Source organism: Porites lutea, chromosome 9 (assembly GCF_958299795.1).
Source record: "Porites lutea chromosome 9, jaPorLute2.1, whole genome shotgun sequence".
NCBI lineage: Eukaryota > Metazoa > Cnidaria > Anthozoa > Scleractinia > Poritidae > Porites > Porites lutea.
The window spans coordinates 13,207,422-13,230,100 of record NC_133209.1 but is presented as its reverse complement, the minus strand read 5'-3'; the positions used below and the strand labels follow the sequence as shown (position 1 = coordinate 13,230,100).

General features: G+C 39.0%; 1 protein-coding gene across 2 annotated transcripts in view; it reads right to left on the bottom strand.

Annotated features, from left to right (window-relative positions):
* Positions 1 to 9,609: 9,609 nt before the first annotated feature.
* LOC140947739 (uncharacterized) overlaps positions 9,610 to 22,679 on the bottom strand; it is a 29,960-nt gene continuing 16,890 nt past the window's right edge. The window contains exons 11-18 of one of the 2 annotated variants that reach the window (XM_073396917.1): positions 21,950 to 22,021; positions 19,360 to 20,402; positions 18,710 to 18,870; positions 15,295 to 15,460; positions 12,821 to 12,881; positions 12,490 to 12,691; positions 12,086 to 12,241; positions 9,610 to 10,221 (exon numbers count right to left, since the gene is read on the bottom strand). In XM_073396917.1, the coding sequence (XP_073253018.1) occupies positions 10,105 to 10,221; positions 12,086 to 12,241; positions 12,490 to 12,691; positions 12,821 to 12,881; positions 15,295 to 15,460; positions 18,710 to 18,870; positions 19,360 to 20,402; positions 21,950 to 22,021 (1,978 nt within the window). In that variant the 3' untranslated portion in view covers positions 9,610 to 10,104. The remainder of the gene's footprint in view (positions 10,222 to 12,085; positions 12,242 to 12,489; positions 12,692 to 12,820; positions 12,882 to 15,294; positions 15,461 to 18,709; positions 18,871 to 19,359; positions 20,403 to 21,949; positions 22,022 to 22,679) is intronic. The other variant, XM_073396916.1, reaches the window with a different exon arrangement.

Below are 22,679 nucleotides of genomic sequence, written 5' to 3'. Positions count from 1 at the left end.
TTCTAAATCGCCATGACTGTGATTCCGCTGGTCACATCTTCTGAAAATAGCCGCACTATGTAACTTCAGGCCATTTCATTTTGCATTTTAAATCACTTCAGTTGCCCTCACTTGGCAAGGAACTGGACGTTTGCGAAGAAATTATATGTCATGACTGAATAGCGCGGCTTCATTCGTGACGAATAGATGTTTAGATATCCCTTGCATCAAGTCCGAATACTTTTGGAAAAAAACCTCAGCTAAAATCTACCCCCTTGATTTTTTGATTTGTTGCAATATTTCGAAAAGATTTTGCCTTTAGTGAAAAACCTTTGATCTTCTCTATATCATATGGTATATTTTACAGGTGGTAGCACTGCTGGAGGCCTGTGATGTCACCCAACATGGTGGCCATCTTGGATTTTACCAAGAATTAGAAATCAGGTAAAACGGTGAGAATTGGTAGTTTTTTGTCCTTGACTTGTAAAATAACTCATGGATAATACGATGGTTCTGCCCTAAAAATTTGACTATTGCATGGTCGATTGGGATAGTTGTAGCCAGGAGGGTAGTAAATCCTACTTAGACAAGCTAAATCGTCCGTGCTACACTGTATAATTTAGGGCCGTGCGGTTAAGTCAGATGAAGTTTCTACCATATTTGGCTGGCACCATTTGCAAGCGCGCCGTAACTTCCTTAAATCTATTCTTGTATACATGTATACGTGTATCAATGGAATATAACATCTTCTTATCTGCTGAGTGAATTTAGGCACGCTCACCATCTCCACTCCCATTTCACAAGAAAATATGATGAGCTACGGCTGCCTCTGGCCAAAACCACCAAGTACCAGGGCAGTTTTTTTGGATTAACGGTGGGCGTGACTACAATTCCCTTCCCTCCAATATTAGAGCCGTTAAAGACTTCAATAAATTGAAGTCCATAGCGAAACGGTATTTCAAGTCCTAGGCAGCTATCCCCTGAAATCCTTCCATTGTCGTGTGCTTATGTACTTTTAGTGTACTACTCACGTTTCATAATTCTTTTGTTTTAATGATAGCGGTATTGTTATTAATTAGTGGCGATTGTAGAAGGTTTTTTTTCCACAGGACTCTGTTTATTAGCTATAATATAATAAATAAATAAATAAATAAATAAATAAATAAAATAAGTTTTATCGTTGAAAGAAGTTAAAAACATGCATTTTCACTCAAAAATGGCTTGACCACCAGCTACTTATGACGTCATATCTCGTAACCATAGTAACTGATCATCACTAAACATGTTTGAAATGCGCGCAACGTATAAACAAACAGCTGCTGAAAACGTCAAGTGCTGATGTTTGATCTTCTAGGAATAAACACAGAAAAACCTCAGAGGGGCTGGCATCCACCCCCCTTGTGCTTCTGAGGTTTAAGTGATTATTTTTGCCTGTCCACGAGCTGCTTCTCGCTTAAATTTCGTGACAGAAAAACCTTTAATTAAGTTAAAAAGAAAGTCGATATTTCCGAAGCACCATATCTTGAGGTGATGACTAAGGACACTTGGTGCCGTTCCAACTGGTATCCACTGGTTGAATTGCTCTTCATACAAGCTCCACTAGTAAGACGATCTGTCTTAGTGAAATCGTTGTCTGTATAACTGCTGTCTGTGAGATCAGTTTTTTTTTTCAATCAGGAGGCCAACAAAAGTCAAATTTAAGTTTGTATCACTACAATGTCGGACTTATATGACCATGATTTAGTTGATCTCCGTCATCTGAACTAGAGTTCTAGTGCAGTAACGTGCGACTGAGAAATCCTTCTATTCTTGAAAAAAAATAATTTACTACGTAGATTCGACAAGGCCTGTCGATAATTTGTGCTAAACAAGAAAAGAATCAGAGGATTAAATGCGGTGCTAAGAGATGGAAAAACGTAGAAGAACAAAACTACTATGATATGGCATTTGTCTTCCAGGAATAGGTTTGGCTGAAACATTTTCAGAGCAAAGTAAATACAAAGCGGAGTCCAACAGAAAAAGAAAGCGATAACAATCGAGATGAGCATTTTTATGACTTGCCGATGCTGTCTTAAACTGATGTTTCGCAAGCCTCGCAAACCGTTTTCACTAATCGGTCGGTGTCTTAGTGCTCTCAAAATGCGATAGTAAAGAAAAAATATCATTGTAAGTGGAATAAAGTACAGTACCACAATAGCAATCGAATGGAAAATAGTATAGGCTGATTCATTCCAGAACAGTCTGCAGAAACTGTCACTACCAATCTGCACAACTTTGGTGTAACGTATCTCAGGACAGCAGAAGGCTCCTGCTATGATCCAAGTTAAAAGTAGAAAAGCAAAACGAACTCTTTCTTGATCCATTATTGTTGTCTTTAATGGAAAGACAATAGCGAAATATCTATCAACAGCGATTAGAACCAAGCTAAGCACAGACACAATTTGTGAAGTTCCTCTGAGGTACATCCCAATTTTGCACAAAAAAGAAGCCAAAGGATCATGACTGATCCACCTTCTACCGGTAAGCATGCTTTCTGTTGAAAAGGGGCGATACACCAGCCAATTGCAGTACAAACAGAGCACGTCGGAGGCTGCCATATTCACTATGTAATAATTACTGCTTGTTCTGAGGTTTTTGTTTTTAAAGAACGTTATAACAACAAGAGAGTTTCCAAATAAAGCCACCAAGCTGATAGCAGATAAAGCCACAATAAAAACTGCCGATAAGGCTTCAGAGCAGTGTTGGCGTGTAGAATCGTTCATGGTTTTCTTCCTTGTCTTCAGTCAGATACTTGCCGACTAAATTTATACCTTTATCAGGAAGAAATAATACCTTAAAGTTGCTTTCAATAACTTATTTCTGCGGGGCTGACCTGCAGTCTTTGTAACGTCGCCTATGGAAACTTAAGGGTCTCAGATACAACGAAGAATGATTCAGGTCCAAGAAACCGCTTCAGTGTTGCGAACGACTACTTCGTTTGTCGTCTTTAACTACCAAAAGAAAGGATGAAATTAAAGTTTAGTCATTTCGTGGTTCATGTCAGTTTGTTTTTTTTCTTCCACGTAATAGTTTAAACAGCTGCCCACACTACTGAAGAGAATTGATCACATCGATTGTACACGATGACTAATAATGAAAGCGAATATTGACAAAGCTGAAAGTTCCTTAGGCAACCAAAGGACTAATGCAGCACGGTAGGCGCAAGGGACAAACGCGATTCCGGTCTTTATATTAATTGCTTTCTGACTTGTGTTGAGCAAGCTTTTTCATTCATTTTATATAACCACCTAAAAAAATTGTCATAGTCAGCAAGTGAACAACGCCATTAAGCTACTGTTGACTGTATAAAAACAAAATCAAGGGGCTTAATACAAAAGCACCTTTGACCAAGCGTGAGGTCAAGATAACTTAACGTCTTTAAAGTCCGAGACAACATCGAGGTCATTTAAAACACACCCAAAAAAACTATAGGAGAGTATGAAGAAGTAGAGTAAGAAGAAGAATTTCCACTGTTTTTACATGGTAAGTTAAGATATGAAACTATTTCCGTGACATCAGAACTGTTTAGCCCTTTGGATGGATTTGGAGGTACCGCGCGTTTTTATTTCGCCAGTGAAAATTTTGCCGGAAAATTTTGAACCTAGTCGAACCGTTTTCTGCTCTTTGTCTGATCTGGCTCTAAGTTTGTCTGGCTATAAGAGATTAAACTTACCAAAAAGCCGTTTACAAGTCGTAGAACTGTCCAGATACAAAATATTAGCTCCCTAAGTTCGGTCATGCGCAGAAAGCAAAATTTCGAGATTTTCGAGTCTTCAATGACACAGCATCCTCGGAGACCCAGGGGCAGTCAGTCGGGTCGGGAGAAAAGGTGGGACGAAAGTTTTGAAGTACGGGCAAAAGAGCCCCTGGGTACCGACTCTCACCGAACTATTTCCAAAATTCAAGCGGATGCCGGCTCCTGATTGGGCTCAAAAAATGCTTTGTATTATTGTGCCCGATAGGCGAACAGTTTCTCCTGAGTTCTTTTCGTGAGTTTGTACACGACGGCTATTGCCCGGTTCGCTCACCAAGCTTGTGCGTGCAAGGGAAACTGATATTTTCTACTTTCCTAAAAAATAATCTAGAAACGAAGGAACTACCGATGAGTCGAAAAAACGTATGGGATGCTATCAGCAGGAGCAATTCAATTTGCCTCGAGAATATTCTGTTTTTGACGGATCACAATGTATCGTAAATAATAGGAAGTTTAAGATGCGCCGGCGACGAGAAAGTCAAATAAGCAATAGCTTGATAAGGCAAAACAACAACTTTGCGCGTGCATCACGCTTTTTTGTACATTTCTTTGCCGTCAACTGCACGACTATCCGTGAAAATGCCTACTTTCACGTTTTGTGAAGGACGTAAACAAGCAATGACAAAATTCATTCTCTTCATGAACTTGGGTATGGTTGATAGAAATTCAGCTCCAGAAGAGTTCGCTTGCATGTGACGAAGTAAGCGAGTTGGAATAATCACGATAGAGACTGAAAAAATGTGAATTTATTTTTCCATGCGACGTTTTCGTGGCTGGCAGACGTCGTGGCATCTTTTAAAAACTCCCTAATATTTACGCAAGACGTGACCGATTCAAGCTTGAATACCTGTTGTAAGCTCAAGCTTGTATTTTTAGAAAGCGTCTTTAGTTTTCAGGCAGACAGTATTTTGAAATCAGATGGGGATTTTATATCAAACTGAAAGATTCCTGACTGCGTGCATTTCTTTGGTGCATGAACCAGACAAGCCGTGATCGAGACAATAGCTGTAGTGTACGACTCACGAAAAGAACTCAGGAGAAACTGTTCGCCGATTGGGCACAATAATACAAAGCATGTGCCCAATCAGGAGCCGGCATCCGCTTGAATTTTTGGAAATAGTTCGGTGAGAGTCGGTACCCAGGGGCTCTTTTGCCCGTACTTCAAAACTTTTGTCCCACCTTTTCTCCCGACCCGACCTGACTGCCGCTGGGTCTCCGAGGATGATGACACAGCATTCTTGACTTTTTCTTCTTTCAATTTTCTTGCCTCGTTTTTTTTCCCCTGCTTAGTAGGCTACATTTCCGTGGAAAACGTTTTTAGGAAAGCTTTTAGAGTATTAGAATCGATGAAAGGAAAGGGAGATGGAAGGTGGAACAAGATTTTCGCGTTCACGTTATATAGTTACTGCCTTTTTTCGGGCCTCCTGGACTGGATCGTGGAGACTAGTATGACCGAGCGGTTAACACCTCGAACTCTGGATCTGGAGGCCCGAGGTTCAAGTCTCACTCGTCGCGTTTTTGTTTCCTCAGACAATGAACTTTACTCCAGTTTGTCTCTCTTTTGCTAGGTGTATAAATGGGTACCGGCGACATACGGCTGGGGGGTAACCCTGCGATGGACTAGCATCCCGTTCAGGGGGGAGTAGCAATAATGCTAGGCTTGCTTCATGCTACGGAAACCGGAAATAAGCTCTGGCCGTGTGGGCCTTTGGCTCGTGTGCGCCTTTAACTTTTACCTTTACCTGGACTGGATCGTGCTCACTCTGGTATGGTTTGAAAGATTTACCTACGCTTCTCGGCGCGAACGGGTCGATGTCATGGTAGACACGTAACGTTCACAATCGTAGGTTTTTGACGGATGTTTCGAAGATCGATCAAGCTCTCCACTCACCGAAAAGTTCTTTGAGCTTAAATTTTGGCTCAAGGTCATACAACCTCGTCCCCAGGGTTTTTCCCTCAAAAAAAGGGACGAGGTTGATGGTCATAATTTTCAGAATTTTCGACCAATGCCTGATAGAATCTTTCTTGATATGCTCTTTCTTCTAAAGTTTTCTGAAGCGTCTTTTAATGCCATGCCATCTTCATTCATAACATTTTAAAAGCTTGATGCCATCTTAGCACAGAGACGTATGGAACGTTGCCATAGAAATCTTGTAATTTCACATGTCAATTATATATTTACACTTAAATTTCGCACCAAAATTAAAGAGTAATTTGTCACCCACGATACAGACCTTTTTACGGTTTACGCCATTTTCAAGCTAGGGCGGATTTACGGGTGGGTCCAGGGAATTTTTTCTTTCTTTTTTAAACTTGTGTCGGATGGTCCTTCGAGCTTTGTCACTTGAATATATTTTCTCTTATAAATATTGTTAATAAGATAAGAATCTGTGTTCGAACCCTACGTTTATAGTCGCAAGTGACCGAAGCTTCCAGAATGCATGAAAGCAAACTGGATTTGACAGTTTTTCAGGGAAACAATGTTGCCGCCTTTGCCGGAAGGTTGTGCTCTCGCCGCAATCGCCTCGGCCCCTGCTAGCATCATAAAGTGTTAATTACTTCTTTGACCACAACCACACCTGTCGCTCATTACATATTTCAGCACTACATGTTCGATATGGAATACAGGCATTGCTAAATTTAAGCGTCCAGGATGCTCTAGATTGCATCTCAGAGAACTTAAATCTCAAAAATTTTCCCGGAGGAGCTTGCGCCGGAAACTCCCTAGAAAAGTGCGCCTTTCGCAGTCCTGATGGGCGCTATCGCGCCCATATTGCCACCGGGCCCCTTCTATCACAAAATCCTCCGTCCGCCCCTGATCTTAGCTGGGGGGCAAACACAGCTAATATTACAGTGAATGTATGGGATTTTGGCCCACTTGGAACCTCTATAACGCCGCAACAAACAGGCGGATTGCCAACATTTGCCACAAAGGGGGGAATTTCATATATCCCATGATGCTTCGCGCCAAATTTGTCTCTTCTCTCCGTGGTGGAAAGAGCGTTCGAGGGTTTCGAGGGAGATTTTCAACGACCTGAATTTCAAGATGCAGCTCATCCAAGGTAAGTTTTAATGAGCCCTGTTAATCTTTGGTATCTTATTAATAATGTAAAATGGTCCCATGGTCATTTCACGCATTATAAATTATTGCTCTCGTTTACGACCCCGTTAAGCCATGCTGTTTTAACTCGCAAGTGAATATTTATTTAGATGACTTTCAGTTATCGAAAACTGTCTTTATTCTAGCAAGGTTTTGCCCTCATAAATTATTTAAATCGGCGGGCAAGGGGTGCTTGATACTAGTTCCACGCTCCGACCTCTTTCGACCACGCGATTTTTATGGGTTTGATCGTTTTGAAATATCGCATTTTCGGCCCTTCCTCCACTAAGATGCAAGACGAAGGTTTCAATTTCTTTATGCTAAGTCCCGCGAAGATGGAACATTTTCTCTTGAATTCGCCCTTTTTTCGTCGATCAAAACACAAATATTATCTCTTGGGGGTATGATGAATGTTTAAATTCAATGGTTTATAGTTATTGAAGCTTTTTTGTCTCATTATTTTAGGTAAATTGGTGCCTTCCGGTCGCAACCGCGCGAGGGGAACTTGAAATATACAGGGCACTAAATGTCATGGAATAGCACGCCGTAGGACCTCAACCGGCGTATAAAAGCTTTTAAGACATTTTGATAATTCTTTTAGGATCCATTGTAGTGAAGAAGTGGGTGTTTTTGTATATGTATTGTGCATTTCTTATTAAAGCTCTTTTCTGTTTATGTTTGACAATGATACTTAGCTCGTGTTGTGTTACGAAAAATATGGAGATGTCTTTGTTATTTTTATTGTTTGTTGGAGCTATTTCCCTCCTTTGAATTTTATCTCCGATAGACGCCACTTTGCTCTTTAACGGTCTCGGTATTTTCGACTACATAAGCCGAGCTTGTTGAAGTAAAAGCGTGTGCAGTCACTGTACGGTTGATGTACTGCATCGATGAATTATTGAACTGACAATATGAACACCCCGATCACAAACAAGCAACTAAGAGAAATCTCACACCTAGAATATGTATTTATTTCAAGACAAGTCGTGGAAATCGCCTGTTAATTCATGGAGAGCTTTGTCAACGCACGTTAAAACAGGACGTACTGAAGCAAAGACCTTCCTCGCTAGCTTCTTAGAACGTTTGTGTGGACTGCGTTGCTATCGTAAGTCTAGTTAACTCATAATCGGCGGGCAAAACACTCTCTTTGACTTAACAAGAGATATATTTGGAATAGTAAAACGAAAATCGTAAATAGATCAACACAGCAAAGGTACAGGAAGTTTTATCGGCGGAACACGTCGCTTTTCCCTGCTGTTCAACTGTCACGTCCTTGTTGAACTGGTAGCATCACGTGCGTTCGGAAGCTTGATAATATAGTATGAAGCGATGCATCATGGGATATATGAAATTCCTCCCTTTATTTGTCACTATTTTCAATAGCTTTATTGATATCATTCATTCAACAGAAAATAAGGCTATAAAAAGGTACGACGTCCGTAAATTCGAACTATAAATCTTCTCTTATGGCTTCTACTTTCATGGTAATTTGTATGCAATCTTAAAAATTCCTTTACGGTCGTTATAACCTGAATCTCTTCTTTAGACTCGTGAAAATTATCTCAGTACAAATGTCTTTTAAAATACATTTTCGCTGTGGAAATCCATTTCTTTGTAGCGGCGTTATAGCGGTTCCAAGTGGGCCAAACTCACATACATTCACTGTCATTTCAGTCGCGTTTGCCCCCCAGCCAAGATGGAGTCATAAACCGTGAAAGTTCTATTGAAGACTATGATCGTGTCTGGTGATTGGATTTCGTAACTCGATAAATACAAATATGCCGACGAATTTAGGAACAGTCACTTAAGTCTTCCTTTTTTCCAAAAAAGAAAAAAAACGTGATCTTTGTGTGATATTTCAGACGTCACATTTGTCAATGTGTAAGAAAAAAAGCGCGAAGAGCTAAAAATGAGTAAACGTTGGTAATCAGAGGCTTGAGCGAAGACGGCGCGATACGAGCTCGGAGTCAACGAAGAAAGTCTCCACTCTTATAGGAAGAAATTTCCCAAAGCACTCTACAAATACCTAAAAGATGCTTTTTCGCACAGAAAAATGTTCTTTTACCGTAGTATTTTTTGTTACTTCGAAGAGGCCTCAAGGCGAATTCAAAGTTCAAGTTCTGTTTCCGCCATTCAATTGAAACGCAACGGATACCGGGGATGATTAGGTCTGATGGTTGCTCCATTGGTAAATAAGAAGTCCGTACTAATTCTGGAAAACAAACAATAAGTTATACTGCAGCACTTCTTTGAGATAACATTCCCTTTTATGTAAAATACCTTGTTTTGTTCAACTTCTTTTCTGTCCGAAGTCAATACCAGTTCGTTGAGTCAATTAAAAACACACACTGTTATGTCACATTTAATGTATACAGAAAAGTCTCCCTCTATGATTCGCTAACATTAAGCTGCTGAAGACTGGCTCAAAACCTCTAGGTAAGCAACTGTCCTCCTCGTGTGTAACCGTGTCGAAACTCAGAAATTATTTTTTATTGTTAACAACAACAACAACAACAACAACGAGCTTTATTTGTATGACCAAACAAGCACATGCAGTATTGCAAAAGCTATGTTTAGGAATCAAAACTACAACACAGGGCAATTACGATGCTTTGATAATAATTTGTCACAAACATCAAAACAAGCTGAAATATGTTGTATGAATTGTATATTGATAAAGTAATTAGAAGAGTTCATCAGTTCATTGATCAAACCGTTTATAGGTAACTGGGTAATATTTGGAATCAGAGTCTGACTTTATAGTAAAATTTATTTTTAATAATAGAGTATGTAGGATATTGAAAAAGAAAGTGAACTTCGTCTTCTATTATATTGCATCCACAAAAAGGGCAATGCCCATTATCCTTCGTAGTTTGATTGTATCTGCCTATTTCTATCATTAGTTTGTGATTGTTTATTCGTAGTTTTACTAAAGCCCTTCTCCCAGCTGTTCGTCTTGTTAAGTCTAAGTAACTAGAGGAGGTATGATCGGTTTTAAAAGATCAATAAAATTTAAGTTTTTGAGAATGTTGAAGGGTGTTTTGCCAATATGAGATGTATTCCTGTTTCATTGAACTTACATAGCTTTTTACCATAGCTATAAATCAGGGTTAAAGTCAGGAAGCTTAAAGTATTCTGACATATTCATTAAATGAGAGTGGAAGCTATTTTTGCCATTACAGTGTAAGTCGAATGACATTAAAAAAACTTGTTTGACGAGAGATTCCCATCTTTAAAGACGAGTGTTTTCCTCGAAGAAGATACAATTTGCTTCCATAGCTTTCCTGATATATTCTGCGTCCTTTGCTTCGTCCTCCTGATCCAAACAATCTTTCAATACTTGCCTCATCTACAATCAAAGCAAAAGGTGATTTTTACTAGTCGTAATTACCATTGAAAAAACATAGATAAATGTATTTTTTCTAAGGGAGATGTCTTTCCGACTACCAAGCCCTCATCGGCCGGTGCTAATATATAACTGAAGAACAAGTATTCAAAAAAAAAAAAAGAGAACACTGGATACGGTCTAAAAAAAAACTGTCCTGGCAGTTTTTGTGTGACTTCTTAGGGGGTTTACAAGCATGAAACATAAAGGTTTGGGGACAAAGACAAGGTACAAAGACAAGAAAGATCAAATGCACTGCCTAGGCTATAACCCTCATCTCATTTTTTTCGTTGAAAACAAATCGCTTGTTCATTTCTCGGTTGAAAATCATCACTAGAGAGACGTTCAGGTAGCCCATTCAGACGCCTTTAAAAGCACTGCTATCAATTGGGGCCTTGATGATTTAAATGATAAAACTATATTAAATCAAAACTATACAATACTAAGATAAGACTTCTGCAGGAAAACGCTAAGAAAAGTTAATCAGAAAATATGGACTATATACAGTTACAGCGAACAGAAATAAAATCTTAAAACGTTAAAAGTTTAACCTATTAAAAATTATACAACCATTATAATAAAGAGTTTTTAGCAATGTCAGTTCGAACCCTTGGTAAGTGTAATCTGTTCATTTGCCTAGTAATGCGATTGTGAACGGAACTGTTAAAGGTAAACTCCTAAATACTTGAATTCAAAATTAAATTTGGTGATTTGAATTCAATAAAGGCTATCACGCCACGCTAATGAGGTGATTTGATGTTGGTGTTGCGGAAATTATTCTGAAATGGTCATCTTGAGATGCGGATTTGGTAACACTATTTTAGCCCTTTGTATGACGGTATTTGGTGATTTCACCATCCACAACACTAGGAACCTACCCGATTATGGTAAAAAAGAAGTTATTTGACAGACATACCAGGCAACCATAGCAACAATAACGACCTTAAGCAACGAGAACGTGGAGGTCTCGGAAATCAAAATGACGACCAGAAGTTGACCGTTTCTTTCTTTTAGGGCTCTGATTCGGAAACTTCGTACTACAGTTGTTAGAGATCAAAGCTATGCCGCGTTTATGTTTTTATTTTAAAAACATAAAACGTGTCTTCGCATCAATTGAATTCCAAAAATAATGGTCCAATGCTTTTAAGGCTATATTTAGGCATTTATGACTCCCTTATGGCGCACACACACGAAAAAATAAAAGACCAGAAACTCTTGCATTTTTAGTCTTACTGCTAATAAAAAGCAAGTTCGACTAAAAATTGGGCATACTTTTTTAAGTTTTAATACAGGAGCATTTGTTTTCTGTATAGTTAAAGGCACAGAGAAATGACGTAAGCACAGAATTACCTAAACAGCAATATCCTCGTCAAATAGCCCCTTTTAAATAAACTCATTATGTCGGGTAGAAGCGTTCCATCAGATGAAATATCAAACATTCGGTTGGTATTTATAAGGACGTAAGCGTTTTCGTTGCTTAAGCTCGCATATAGGCTATTGCGGAAAATACCAGAATTCCAATTGGGTTGGAATGCAAGTGTGCTGACAGAGTGAGCAAATAGTTGTAGAGAAGCTGATGATGCATTGCACGTGTACGTCATGAAAGGACAAAAAGATAATGCAACTGTCAGGGAAACACTAACCGCAGTTTTAAGGATATCATGGCATTTTTCACTGACATAGGGAACAGTGTGTATAGACCACAAGTGACGAAAACAGTGTATCTCAACTTCTTCTATTTCGACAGAAAAACAAATTAGTGAATAATAATATTTAAGGTACTGTCATACTACTATCTATTAAGGATGTACATAATTTGTGCCTTTACTTCACTAGCTGCTTCTTGTTGGTAACTTTGAACAATTGTTTCCATCAATTTGCCGAACTGTCTTATGTCCTCTTTAAAAATCAGACGTCGATTTTCGTTATGCTTTGGCAAAAACGCCTTTCCAAAACTTCCAAGCACTCCCTTCATATGCTGTACCTGAAACGGAATTATGGACAAAATCACCTTAAGAGAATTGCAAAATCGAGCCAAAAGAAATCGATTAAATTTCTAACGAAACTTTCAAGGAGCCTGTCTATGTGCAGTTTCAATGACAACGAACTAAGGAAGAAAAGTGCGTGTTTAACTTTTATTTTTGCCAACGAAAGTTGTTTATAGCCGTAAGGCTATTTTCATTTTTACGGAAAAGGACAATTTTCCGTTCATTGGTTTTACTATTTACTTACCTCATTATTAGAGAAAACAACAACATTCGAAGCGCAGATGTCATTATGACAAATTCCGATCTTGTGAAGATGTTCAATAGCTTTTATTACATCAAACATCACACATAGAAAATCAAAGTTGATCGACTGCCCACAAATCTCTGTTCTTTCCCCTAAAATGTCCTCCAACGTGGTGCTGGAAACAAAGCTAAAGCAAATGAATCTAAAAAAAGAAATAAAGACAATAAAAATGTCTTTGTTGAGACTAAAGTAAGTCGATTATCGTCAGGACATTTCTTGAAAATGTATCTATGCTGTTAAATATATTCCTAAATCGATTATAATTACTTACAATCCATTAGTTTTTAAAAATGGCATCTTCACCGCTTGAATGTCAATGTTTAGAGCGGACGCTAAAAGAAGGGGAAAAAAAAATAATAACACAATTTTTGGACTGCATCAAAATTCGAAGAAAATGGTTCACTATAATCACATAGTGACTCACTTTTGCATGCAACACTCAAAACGGATTGTCCTCAACTACCTTTGTTGTTTTATTAAATCCCCTGGTAAATTTCTTCACTTTCAAGCTCCGTTCAAAAGCATCTAAAGCAGCTTTATTGGATTCATTGAACACGTTGTTGGAGGTAATGAAGTAGGTTGCAATTAATTATCACTTTCGGACCCGGATCCAACACTGTAGTGGCCCCTTTCAACCATGCTGGCCCTCTTTTAACGGGGCTTTTCACAACAGTAGGCATTCTCTATTCTTAGCCTGGCTACCTCATGAGTCAACTAATCATAGAGCTAGAAATACTATAATGTTAAATTGGGAAAATAATTTATTTAGTTTACCCCTTTAAGCAAGTTATTATCGTAATCTGTTGGCATTAAAGCCCATTACACTGGAGATGTAACGTCTTTTGTCCCACCAAAAGAAGCGAAAAAATTCCCGGTGGATCAGAGTAGAGTACGATTTCTACTAATTAAAGAGGCAGTTCAGCTAGTTTCTCGCGAGAAACGAGTTGGCTTCGTAGTTAAATAACTTTGGGCGTGTGTGACCAAGGTTCTATTATCCAAATGTGTAGGAAAAGGAATCTAAAAACAGACTGAAAGCCTAACAATACGCCGTAATTACTCGATGGTCGCTTCGTGTAGACGGGGGTTCCTAATTTGTTAAAAATGAACAACTGACATATCTAATATATAGATTTAGTATATACTAAAACAGTGGATAGTGTTTTTCGGGCGCTCTGATTGGCTACTCAATCAGTGAATATCCTGCACTATTCACTGATTCACCTCCAGTTCCTCCGAGCGAACGACGCCAAACTCGCTTAGGTTGCGAGCAATATGCCTTCCCGGTTTGCTGCCGTAACAAACTAAGAAATTTCACAACTAATCAAGCAAGCTATTTCCGAAATACATGAAGAAGGTGACGAAGTTCGGTTTGGAAGTTTTAACAGGTAAAGCTTTGTCTTTTTGACTTAAATAGTTAACGAAAAAATCGGTGAAAAAGTTTTTTTGTTTACAAATGCAAATTAAGCTTAAGTCTTGCGTTACTTTATTTAGTTGACTTGTTCATAAATAATCTTAAAACTAAATTTAATAATCTTTTTTACAGAATTATTTTAAATACAAACAGAATTCACAACTCCTTTTGAGGAAACTTCCCCGCAAGAGCTAAACAAACGCCTTCAAAAGTTTTATTTGTCGCTAAGAAAAAGCGACGACCGCGGCCGTTCGGTCATCGCGCGCCAAAATTGTAATCGTTGGCAACAGTAAATGAGTTAAGAATCATCATTTTGTGCTCAATTATCTCACTGTTTTAGTATATACTAAAACAATTATTCACCTCAGTGTCGGTGGCTAGTAGTGGATATTTACCTCGCCGCTTCGCGGCCTCGGTAAATATCTAATACTAGCCACCTCCACTTCGGTGAATAATTGTTATTTAGCCAGGGCTAAAAGCGAAGCTCTGGTTAATAATACTTGTAAACAAAAAAAATTAAATCATGTAATGCTAAACGGGGAGGGCAATGAAAATGGCATCAATAGATCTAATTAGCAAAAAAACAAATTTGCACGAGCAGCACGCTTTTTATCTTTCTTTGCCGTTGTTTTGCACAACTACAAAGCTGTTTTGTAAACATCAAACTTCCTAGTTACACATTATTTTTATAAAGGAATGTTCTTACGAAATATTTTGTTCCTTGTGTTCATGTTCGCTTTTATTTTTCACTGCCGCTCATTTTAACCTTGCTGGCCGCTAGCATTTCTCATTGTCTCACAGCCGCTTTGAATTTTCATGTTTTTCTTCCACCAAAATTCGTCTCTTTTGTTTTCAATCACTCGCTCTAGCTCTTTCTCTGTTATCCACGTGAGTGTAAACATCAAAAATAACGTCGAAAAAGACACGACTTTGTTGTTGTTTTTCCTTTCTAAAAGTCCGGGCGGCCGTGCGATTTCTTTTCAAATAAAACCTTGAATTGCATTTGGGTTGCCATACTTGTTAATTGAATTATTTTACACTGGTATGTCTGTGGTGCGGACTGACGGTCGGGCGGTCGGTGTACGGTCACGTGATTACTAAATTTTCTACGATGGGTATTTTACCACATGTTTTTACCCATGGTGCTCCGCTGCGCGCTTCACGCGCTAGAGCCTCGCAAACATGAAGCCTTTAGAGAATATGTAGATCATGTCACATTAAAAATAATACATTACACGGTTTCTCGTGGTTGGGTTAGTTAACAAATAAACTGTTGTATTTATTTCACATGGTTGTCTTTGATTTCAAATTTCTAGTTGTAGTCGTCAAAGTACCTTCTGAATGCCACCGGTATGCCATGAGATTGGTATGTTCTTCGTGTTTGGAAATCTCACTTAAAACTTCCGTTTCCGAAATCCAGTCGCTTTGTTTCGATCTTGTGAAGTATTTTATCAAACACATCTCCAATACGTCGCCTTCCACCCATGAAGTAAGGTATCCCTGAAAGTGTTTACATTGTTTCTTATCAGTCTTTTGGTAGACTACAGGGAAATTAAGTTGGGGAAGAATTACTGGAAGCAGTTTCCATACTCCCAACAGGACGATGAAAAGCAGAGGAACGAGAACGTTTAGACTGTACGAAAGCATATGACGGTCCTGTCTTAACCCCACCCAGACCAATGATGGCGCAAATCAGAGATGCCATGACATCAGGGTCCTAAGTCCGTGACTCCTTGTTGGGCTCTTTTACGTGCCCCTAAACTTTATCGAAGGGTAAAGGAGACAAGGTCATTGACTGAGCGTCACTGCCAACAAAGACTCGATCATCCAAACTGAGAGAAGATATAAAACAAGTCTCCCAATTTCCTCCGGTTTTGATTTAAACACGCGATTTTCCTTTTAAACAGTAATGTGTCTACCAACCAACGGTTGAAAGCCCAATAAATACATTTTTTAAACTGATTTCAGACGAAATGCACAATTATTGTAATGATAACTGGGCCGTTTTTTTGCTCAACTGTTAGACGCCATATTGGGGGACAAATCTATTTTGGTGCTTTATGTATTAGCCCCTATGACGTGAAAACTTCTTATTTTTGTACCATGAATAAAATGCACTGGGATCTCATTAGAGGGGGGAGAAATACATTAACCCTGATGACTTCATTAATATGCAACTCTTCATGAGCCATTTAAGGCCCGTTTATATGGAGAAACCTTGTCCCAGGTAGCCATTCGCCTACCCGAGCTACCTCAGACGAGCCAACTTTTCCTAAACTTCCTTACAAAACTTGGCGAATCGTTTGCATGAGAAACAAAAAGTTGGCTCGGCTAGAGGCCATAGCCGGGACCAATTTTCTTTGGCTTTTGCCCAGCCAACTCCTTAACAGGTCCGCTTGTCAAGGCGAGACAATCAGAGCATGCACGAACACGCGAGCGCTTTTGGCGCGGGCAAAGGGGCCAACTTTTTTTTCAAACGATCGCTCAAGTTGACTCTTATAGGAGGGTGACCCTATTGTCTAAATATAGACAGGGCCTCTTCGACAGATATGGTGGTGGTGTTGAAGTACGGCAATAAAAATCGGGAAGGAGAGAAATAATAACATTGAGTATGACAAGGAAGTGGAGAGGGCATGTAAAAAGAATTCAGAAAAAAAAACTAGCTTGTGTTGTTGTTGAAAGAGCTGGTTTTCCATCGCCCTCATTAATATGCATTAATATACTTTGCTCACAGAGAATAAGTGAGTTAGAAAAAGTGAAATGAAATGCCACAGTGAGTTTAGGTGACATTTGCGTCGGCACTTATTCTTTCTTTAAAATGAATCAACCAGTGAACACTTTTCTGATTTTCAGTCCGCCACGTAATCAGAATCCATATTATCCATCCAGAAACCTGATCTTGTTCAAAACTACTCAAAGCGATAGCCCCTATACTAAGTGTAATATAAGAATAGATCATGCTGAGATTCCTCTTCTTAAAGTCGCAGGCGTTTGTTAATGTACTCCTTATCTCTGCAATGAGATTTCACCACGTTTAATTTTTAAGAATAACGTCAAAAGGCTAAGATGTCAATGGCGTTACTGTGAAACTCACAAAACCGTGAACACCAGAAATATTTATGGAATGTTATTCTGTTGCGAGGAATAAGCCAATGAGGCGCGAGAAAACTAAACCGCAAACAGCAACGGTAATTACTTTATGGTTTTGTACTTTGCTTGCGTGTCCTGAGCTTTATTGTGATTGGCCAGTACACAATTAACATTCCTGGAAGTTTTCAGGTGTTCACGGTTTTCGGAGGAGTGTAGCTAAATGTCGTGGGTCGTGGGTAGTGGGTAGAGGTCGTGGGTCGTGGGTGTAGGTCGTGGGTGTGGATGTGGGTAAATGTCTTGGGTAAAAAAAAAAGTTTCCCCAAAAACATTAAAATTAAAAAATTAGGCAAAGAGTTGTAAAATTCATGAAACAAAATCTCCGCGTACATGCCAGTCCTGTTCCCTTTACCCGCGGTCAGCAAAGCAAATAAGCGAATCCTTTAGTACAATCGCATTCTAAAATAAAAGAAACTCTGGCACTATGTAAACCTGAAGCAGGCTATGGAAAACTGGAGAAGGGGTAGACTGAACTGCTTTTTCTCAAAAAAGTCAGCATTCGCGACTGAAACGTCCTTTCGGTTAAAGGAACGATATTTAAAATCGTTACAGCAAGGATTTTGGAACCAAAACAAAAAAAAGAATCGAGAAAATTATATTTACGTACGGCAATAAATTTACATACAGTCACACCTTAGTTGAAAGGTTGAGCATGAAGGTGCTTCCTTCGTAAGCTATTAGCTAGCCTAAAACTTCTTTAAAGAAGACTTCTATCCAAAAATATGAAATACCTTAAAATTGTCCTTTTTCCCTCCCGTTTGCCACGGTGATCGCATTCCATCAAGTTAAAAAATCTCCGCTGATCATTGGAATTGTCAATCGAATAAAGATTAATAGTGAGCAGCTACTTTCATTCAGCGAGTGAGAGCTGTCCACCATACTTTTTGCAAATTGCACGTATAATTTACGTTTGTTTCGTTTACTTCGCGGTGATAGCTCCGGTATGGATAAATCTTCATCGGCAACATGAAATGTATTTTATACAGTGATGGTGTGAAAGGGGAGCCAAGTCCCACGTGGCTAAGGAAATATCAGGAAGAGGACGAAGAAGAAGCCGTGACGAAAAGGGCAATCAAGGAGTTGGACATTTTCAGTTCATAAATATTTTACAACTTTTTCTATTTATTTCTATTTTTCAATTATTTTTACTTCATCATTTTTTTCTATACTTTTTTAACCCACGACATTTACGCACACCCACACCCACGACGCACGACCTCTACCCACTACCCACGACCCACGCTAATTAGGTACACTCTTTTCGGAGCTTGACAGTAACGTATTCACAAAAAAATGAATTGAATCTACATAAAAAGGTGTCTAACTGGTGGTCTATTTAACTTAACTATATTTTTTTACCCTAACCTCGACAAAACAGCGAATTGTAGATGATGAATGTGATTTTTGCGGTCACTTTTTACACTTGAGCATTTATAGAAGAACCAGGTTTGACTAGGGGAGCTTTGTGATGATCTAAGGCAACGTTATCTCTTTTTACAACAGAGAATCAAGCTAACTGCAGTGCATGTTATGACTAACGCCACAACACGTCAATAGACTTTTCTCAACTGTTGTTAACATAAGAATTGTTTGCATACTTACAGTTGATTGAGAATTGGTCCGTTTGTGGAAGATATTACAAATCTCAATAATTTTCACGTTGAAATTTCCAGAACACTGTTGGATGTCAGGTATTCTAGGAACCACTGATGACAGAGTCATGTCAGGGAGGGTACCACTTTGGTTCAATCTGTTTCTTGTGCCTGCAGATAAAGCAGATTACGTTTTGGGCAAGTTTACACACATTGCAAAAAAATACGCACTGACCACTTCTTGTGTAGCACTATATTTTGGTGCGAAATATATTCGCTACTAGTCTTTTTCGGAGTTTCCTAGGCCAAGTTATGTTCCCTTGTACTTTTGCAACAATTTTTTAGCTATTCCATGACGAGAAAATAAGTGTAGAAAAAAGAAGATAAGAAAAAAATGGTTCGATGTCGACTATGACGACTGGTTCTTGTCCAAGACCTTAAAACACTAACGAAGTAACCTAAGAAGCGTTTTCGTAATTAGACCCCTCACTAATACCTGTAAAGTCAAATGACATCTTTGCTTCGAAGTCTCAGTTTCTCTGTTTTCAATTTGACGGTGCTTACTTAAAAGGAGATGTTGATCATCGCTGTCATAAAACTAACAAACAAAAATGCAGCGTCAGTCTTCACCCAGAGAATTTTCATGCACTTCCATCTTACCTGCGGAATGAGCTGTACTTCTGCTTATGAAAATGCTCATTTTCTCCGTCATTCTTCTCAGTTTCTTTTTGGTAGTTGTTGTAGAAAACGTGTACAGTAGGGGATTAATGGAGGAATTTACTGGCAGTACAAACACTGCTATCCACACATAAACTTGCTGCTTTGGGTCATACAAGTTTCCCGTCAGCGATAATATTCCAATAATGATAACAGGCATCCAGCAGAAAAAGTCTGTTAGAATTATGAACATCATCTTCGCTGCCATTGCAGTCTCGCTCCTAACGTTTGTTGACCTGACTGCTCCACTGATTCGCTTTGCTGTTATAAATATGGCGATGTATGCCACAAGCATAAACATAAAGGCCAAAAAGTTAAATGCAATGAAAAATACAACGGAGTACTCCCAGCCGGCTGGTCTGTCGGAGGATAACTGCAAAGGAAGGCAAACAGCTGAGCGGCCGTAGAAGCCAAGGCCTGTACTGTTATCAACGAAGTAAGAAAATCCCATCAGTGGAACTGTAGCTATTACAATTCCTAGGAGCCATACAACAGAGCACAGAACGTACACGCGTTTGAGGGAAAATCGTTTGAGTCGGAACGAAAATACAATGCATATAAGTCGGTCAGCAGTTATGATCGTTAACATTGCCACAGAAACTTCACTTGAAATCATCGATAAAACACCAGCAAATTTACACAGATTCCCAGTCCTCCAAGAAAAATCGTGTTTGAAATACTCTCCTTGCCACTGGACATCCTTGATAGCTATAATCAGCAAATATAATCCCATCAAAAAGTCCGATATTGCCAGATTTGTCAAAAGGAATGAGTGAACACGATTTTCCTCCCTTAAGAGGTATCTCCACCCTACTACAAAGGCATTTCCAACAAATGCCAAAATTCCAAGAATCCAGATGAATATTTGAAGAGTTCTATTCTTCATGAGATCATCACAGCTTGAAAAACCATCTGCGGGAGCCTCACAGTTCACTTGAGGAATGCTTTTAACAGCGTAGCAGCAATGGGTGAAGTGATCCATTTTTCTGTGGAAACAATCCAGAAGTTATCATTTGCATCAAAATTAAATTATTATTTTCTTATCGTCTATCATTTGCTGTCTTTTGGACGTGTATTTATATAGACGAATGACTGAATAGAGATTTTGGCCCTCAGTATCCTTCGATATCCAAAAACGAAGAAGACCCCCGGAATTGATATAATAAGAACCTCACGTTTTGCACTGTTACGTTTGTTTTAGCCTTTTTTGAATTGTGTTAGTATTTACATTGAGGTGTTCAAAATATATTTTAAATTATTAACAATTCCTTTTATTCTTATTTCTAATACTCTTTCCACCACAAGATCATGTACTTTCCGTTTGTCGCATGGCAATACTACAGAAGCAGCATAATTGACAGAAGAACAAATTACTCATTCAATTCAATGGAACAAAAGGAAACATCTAGGATTATGATTCGATAAAAGTATTTCCTTCTTTCCATTGGCGGAGAGCCCACCACGTGACCTACAAATAACTGCCTACAAATAATGGTCTGCTTATGCGCAATGTCATTCAATTGTGTTTTGGCTGCAAATAATATTCTGCTCATGCGTGAAGGAAACCACGCTTTTCTCCTTCTTGCGATCACTTTTGCGTGAAAATGGCAAATCGTTTCGCTTTCCGAACATTTTCAAACTCGGCGATCGAATGATAAACCAATTATTGAACTCGCAGATCAATTATTTGCCTCAGCTTTCGGCTTCGGCAAATAATTGATCTACTTGCCACTGACAAATCACGATATTTTGTGATAAGCGAGTCTAATAATTGTTAAATATTTGCTTAAGATAGACGGTTCGTAAATCCTTTTCTTTCTTTTATTTCGTGCAGTTCTAGAAGGACATGAATTAGATTACGAGTCTGATGTTGACGATTTAGACTACTTTAATCACATTAAAACAGAGGCTGCGCATGCGCTCCAAAACTAGATGTTGCCCGCAGATTTGGTCACTACCACAAGAGTCAGATAAGAAGAAATTTTTATGAGACGCACTCTACGTATTTTTGCCCTTCTTCGAGAAGACTAAAAGTTACATCCATTTCCAGATGTGCCATGACCCTCTCTTCGGTTATTTTAACACCCTGAGAACTGGTGCGTCTAAGCCTTCCGCAACAAAGTCTGGCACCCAGCGAACTGAGCTTACCGATAAGTGGTAATGTAGCCTGCCGCACAGACGGATCAAAACTGCTGGTTAAGTCCGTCTGCGTGACAGCACTGAAATTCTTGTTCTGAGCCCCCACCTGTGTACCAGAATTTGAGTACGAGTGAAAAAGCTATTGTCAATAGGCCATTTGCACGATGGCGTAATCGTGCAAAAAGTTTACATGTATTTGCTAATCAGGTTAAAGGGAAATTCGAAACGCTTTTCCAGTAATTTGTTGAGTCCGTTGGGGGCCCAGAACAAGGATATCGGCGCTGCTTCACAGACGTTACTTACCGGGAATAGATTACGTCTGTGACGCAGGCTAGTGGTAATGGTAAATGGTTCAGGACTGTAAAGGTCATATGCGGGTGTTGGTGTCACTTACAGTCTTTTTAAGTTGCCCAATGCATGAAAGGCCTCAGGATGAAAGTCCACTATCTTGTTTTTGTCTAAATACCTGCGTGTTATTTGAATGAGGTATTAAATTGTTTACATGCGAGAGTTGTTATATGATAAAGGATCACCATGTTAATTTAATATTCTGTAAATGAATTACTGATGCTAGATCATGGCAAAAAGGTGTCAGCATGCGCAAAAGCAAGGAGGTCTTCATATAGATCGTTTTCACTGTCACGCAACAAAAAAATAAATTTGAAACCGTCCAGTGGAAGAAGCTAAGAAAATGAAATGTTATAAAAGACTAATTTTTAAACCATTTGTCCAAGTCGCAGGTCTTGGTGGCCCAAAGTTTCTGAGTTATTTGTCGAAACGTCTCACGCACCTTTGTAGAGCTTTGTATGGAGACACCATATTGGTGCACCGTTTTGGAGCAACAATATGGCCGCCGGATATCAACAAAAACATCTGGAGGTCACTTTTTCTATAAAAGCTCTTTCTTTCACTTGATAACTAGCATACGTGCGCATAAACATATCTTCTAATACTTGAAATGGTTATACTGCTGAAAATCAAGAGAAGAGACCTCTTTTCAACGAGACAGCACTCCTATTTTGGTGTCACGCACTGTGAAAAATCGGAAGTTCAAATTGCTGTATTTTCGAAATGAAACATGCTACGGGAATGGAAACTTCCGCAAAGGTTTACTCTTTGTTTAT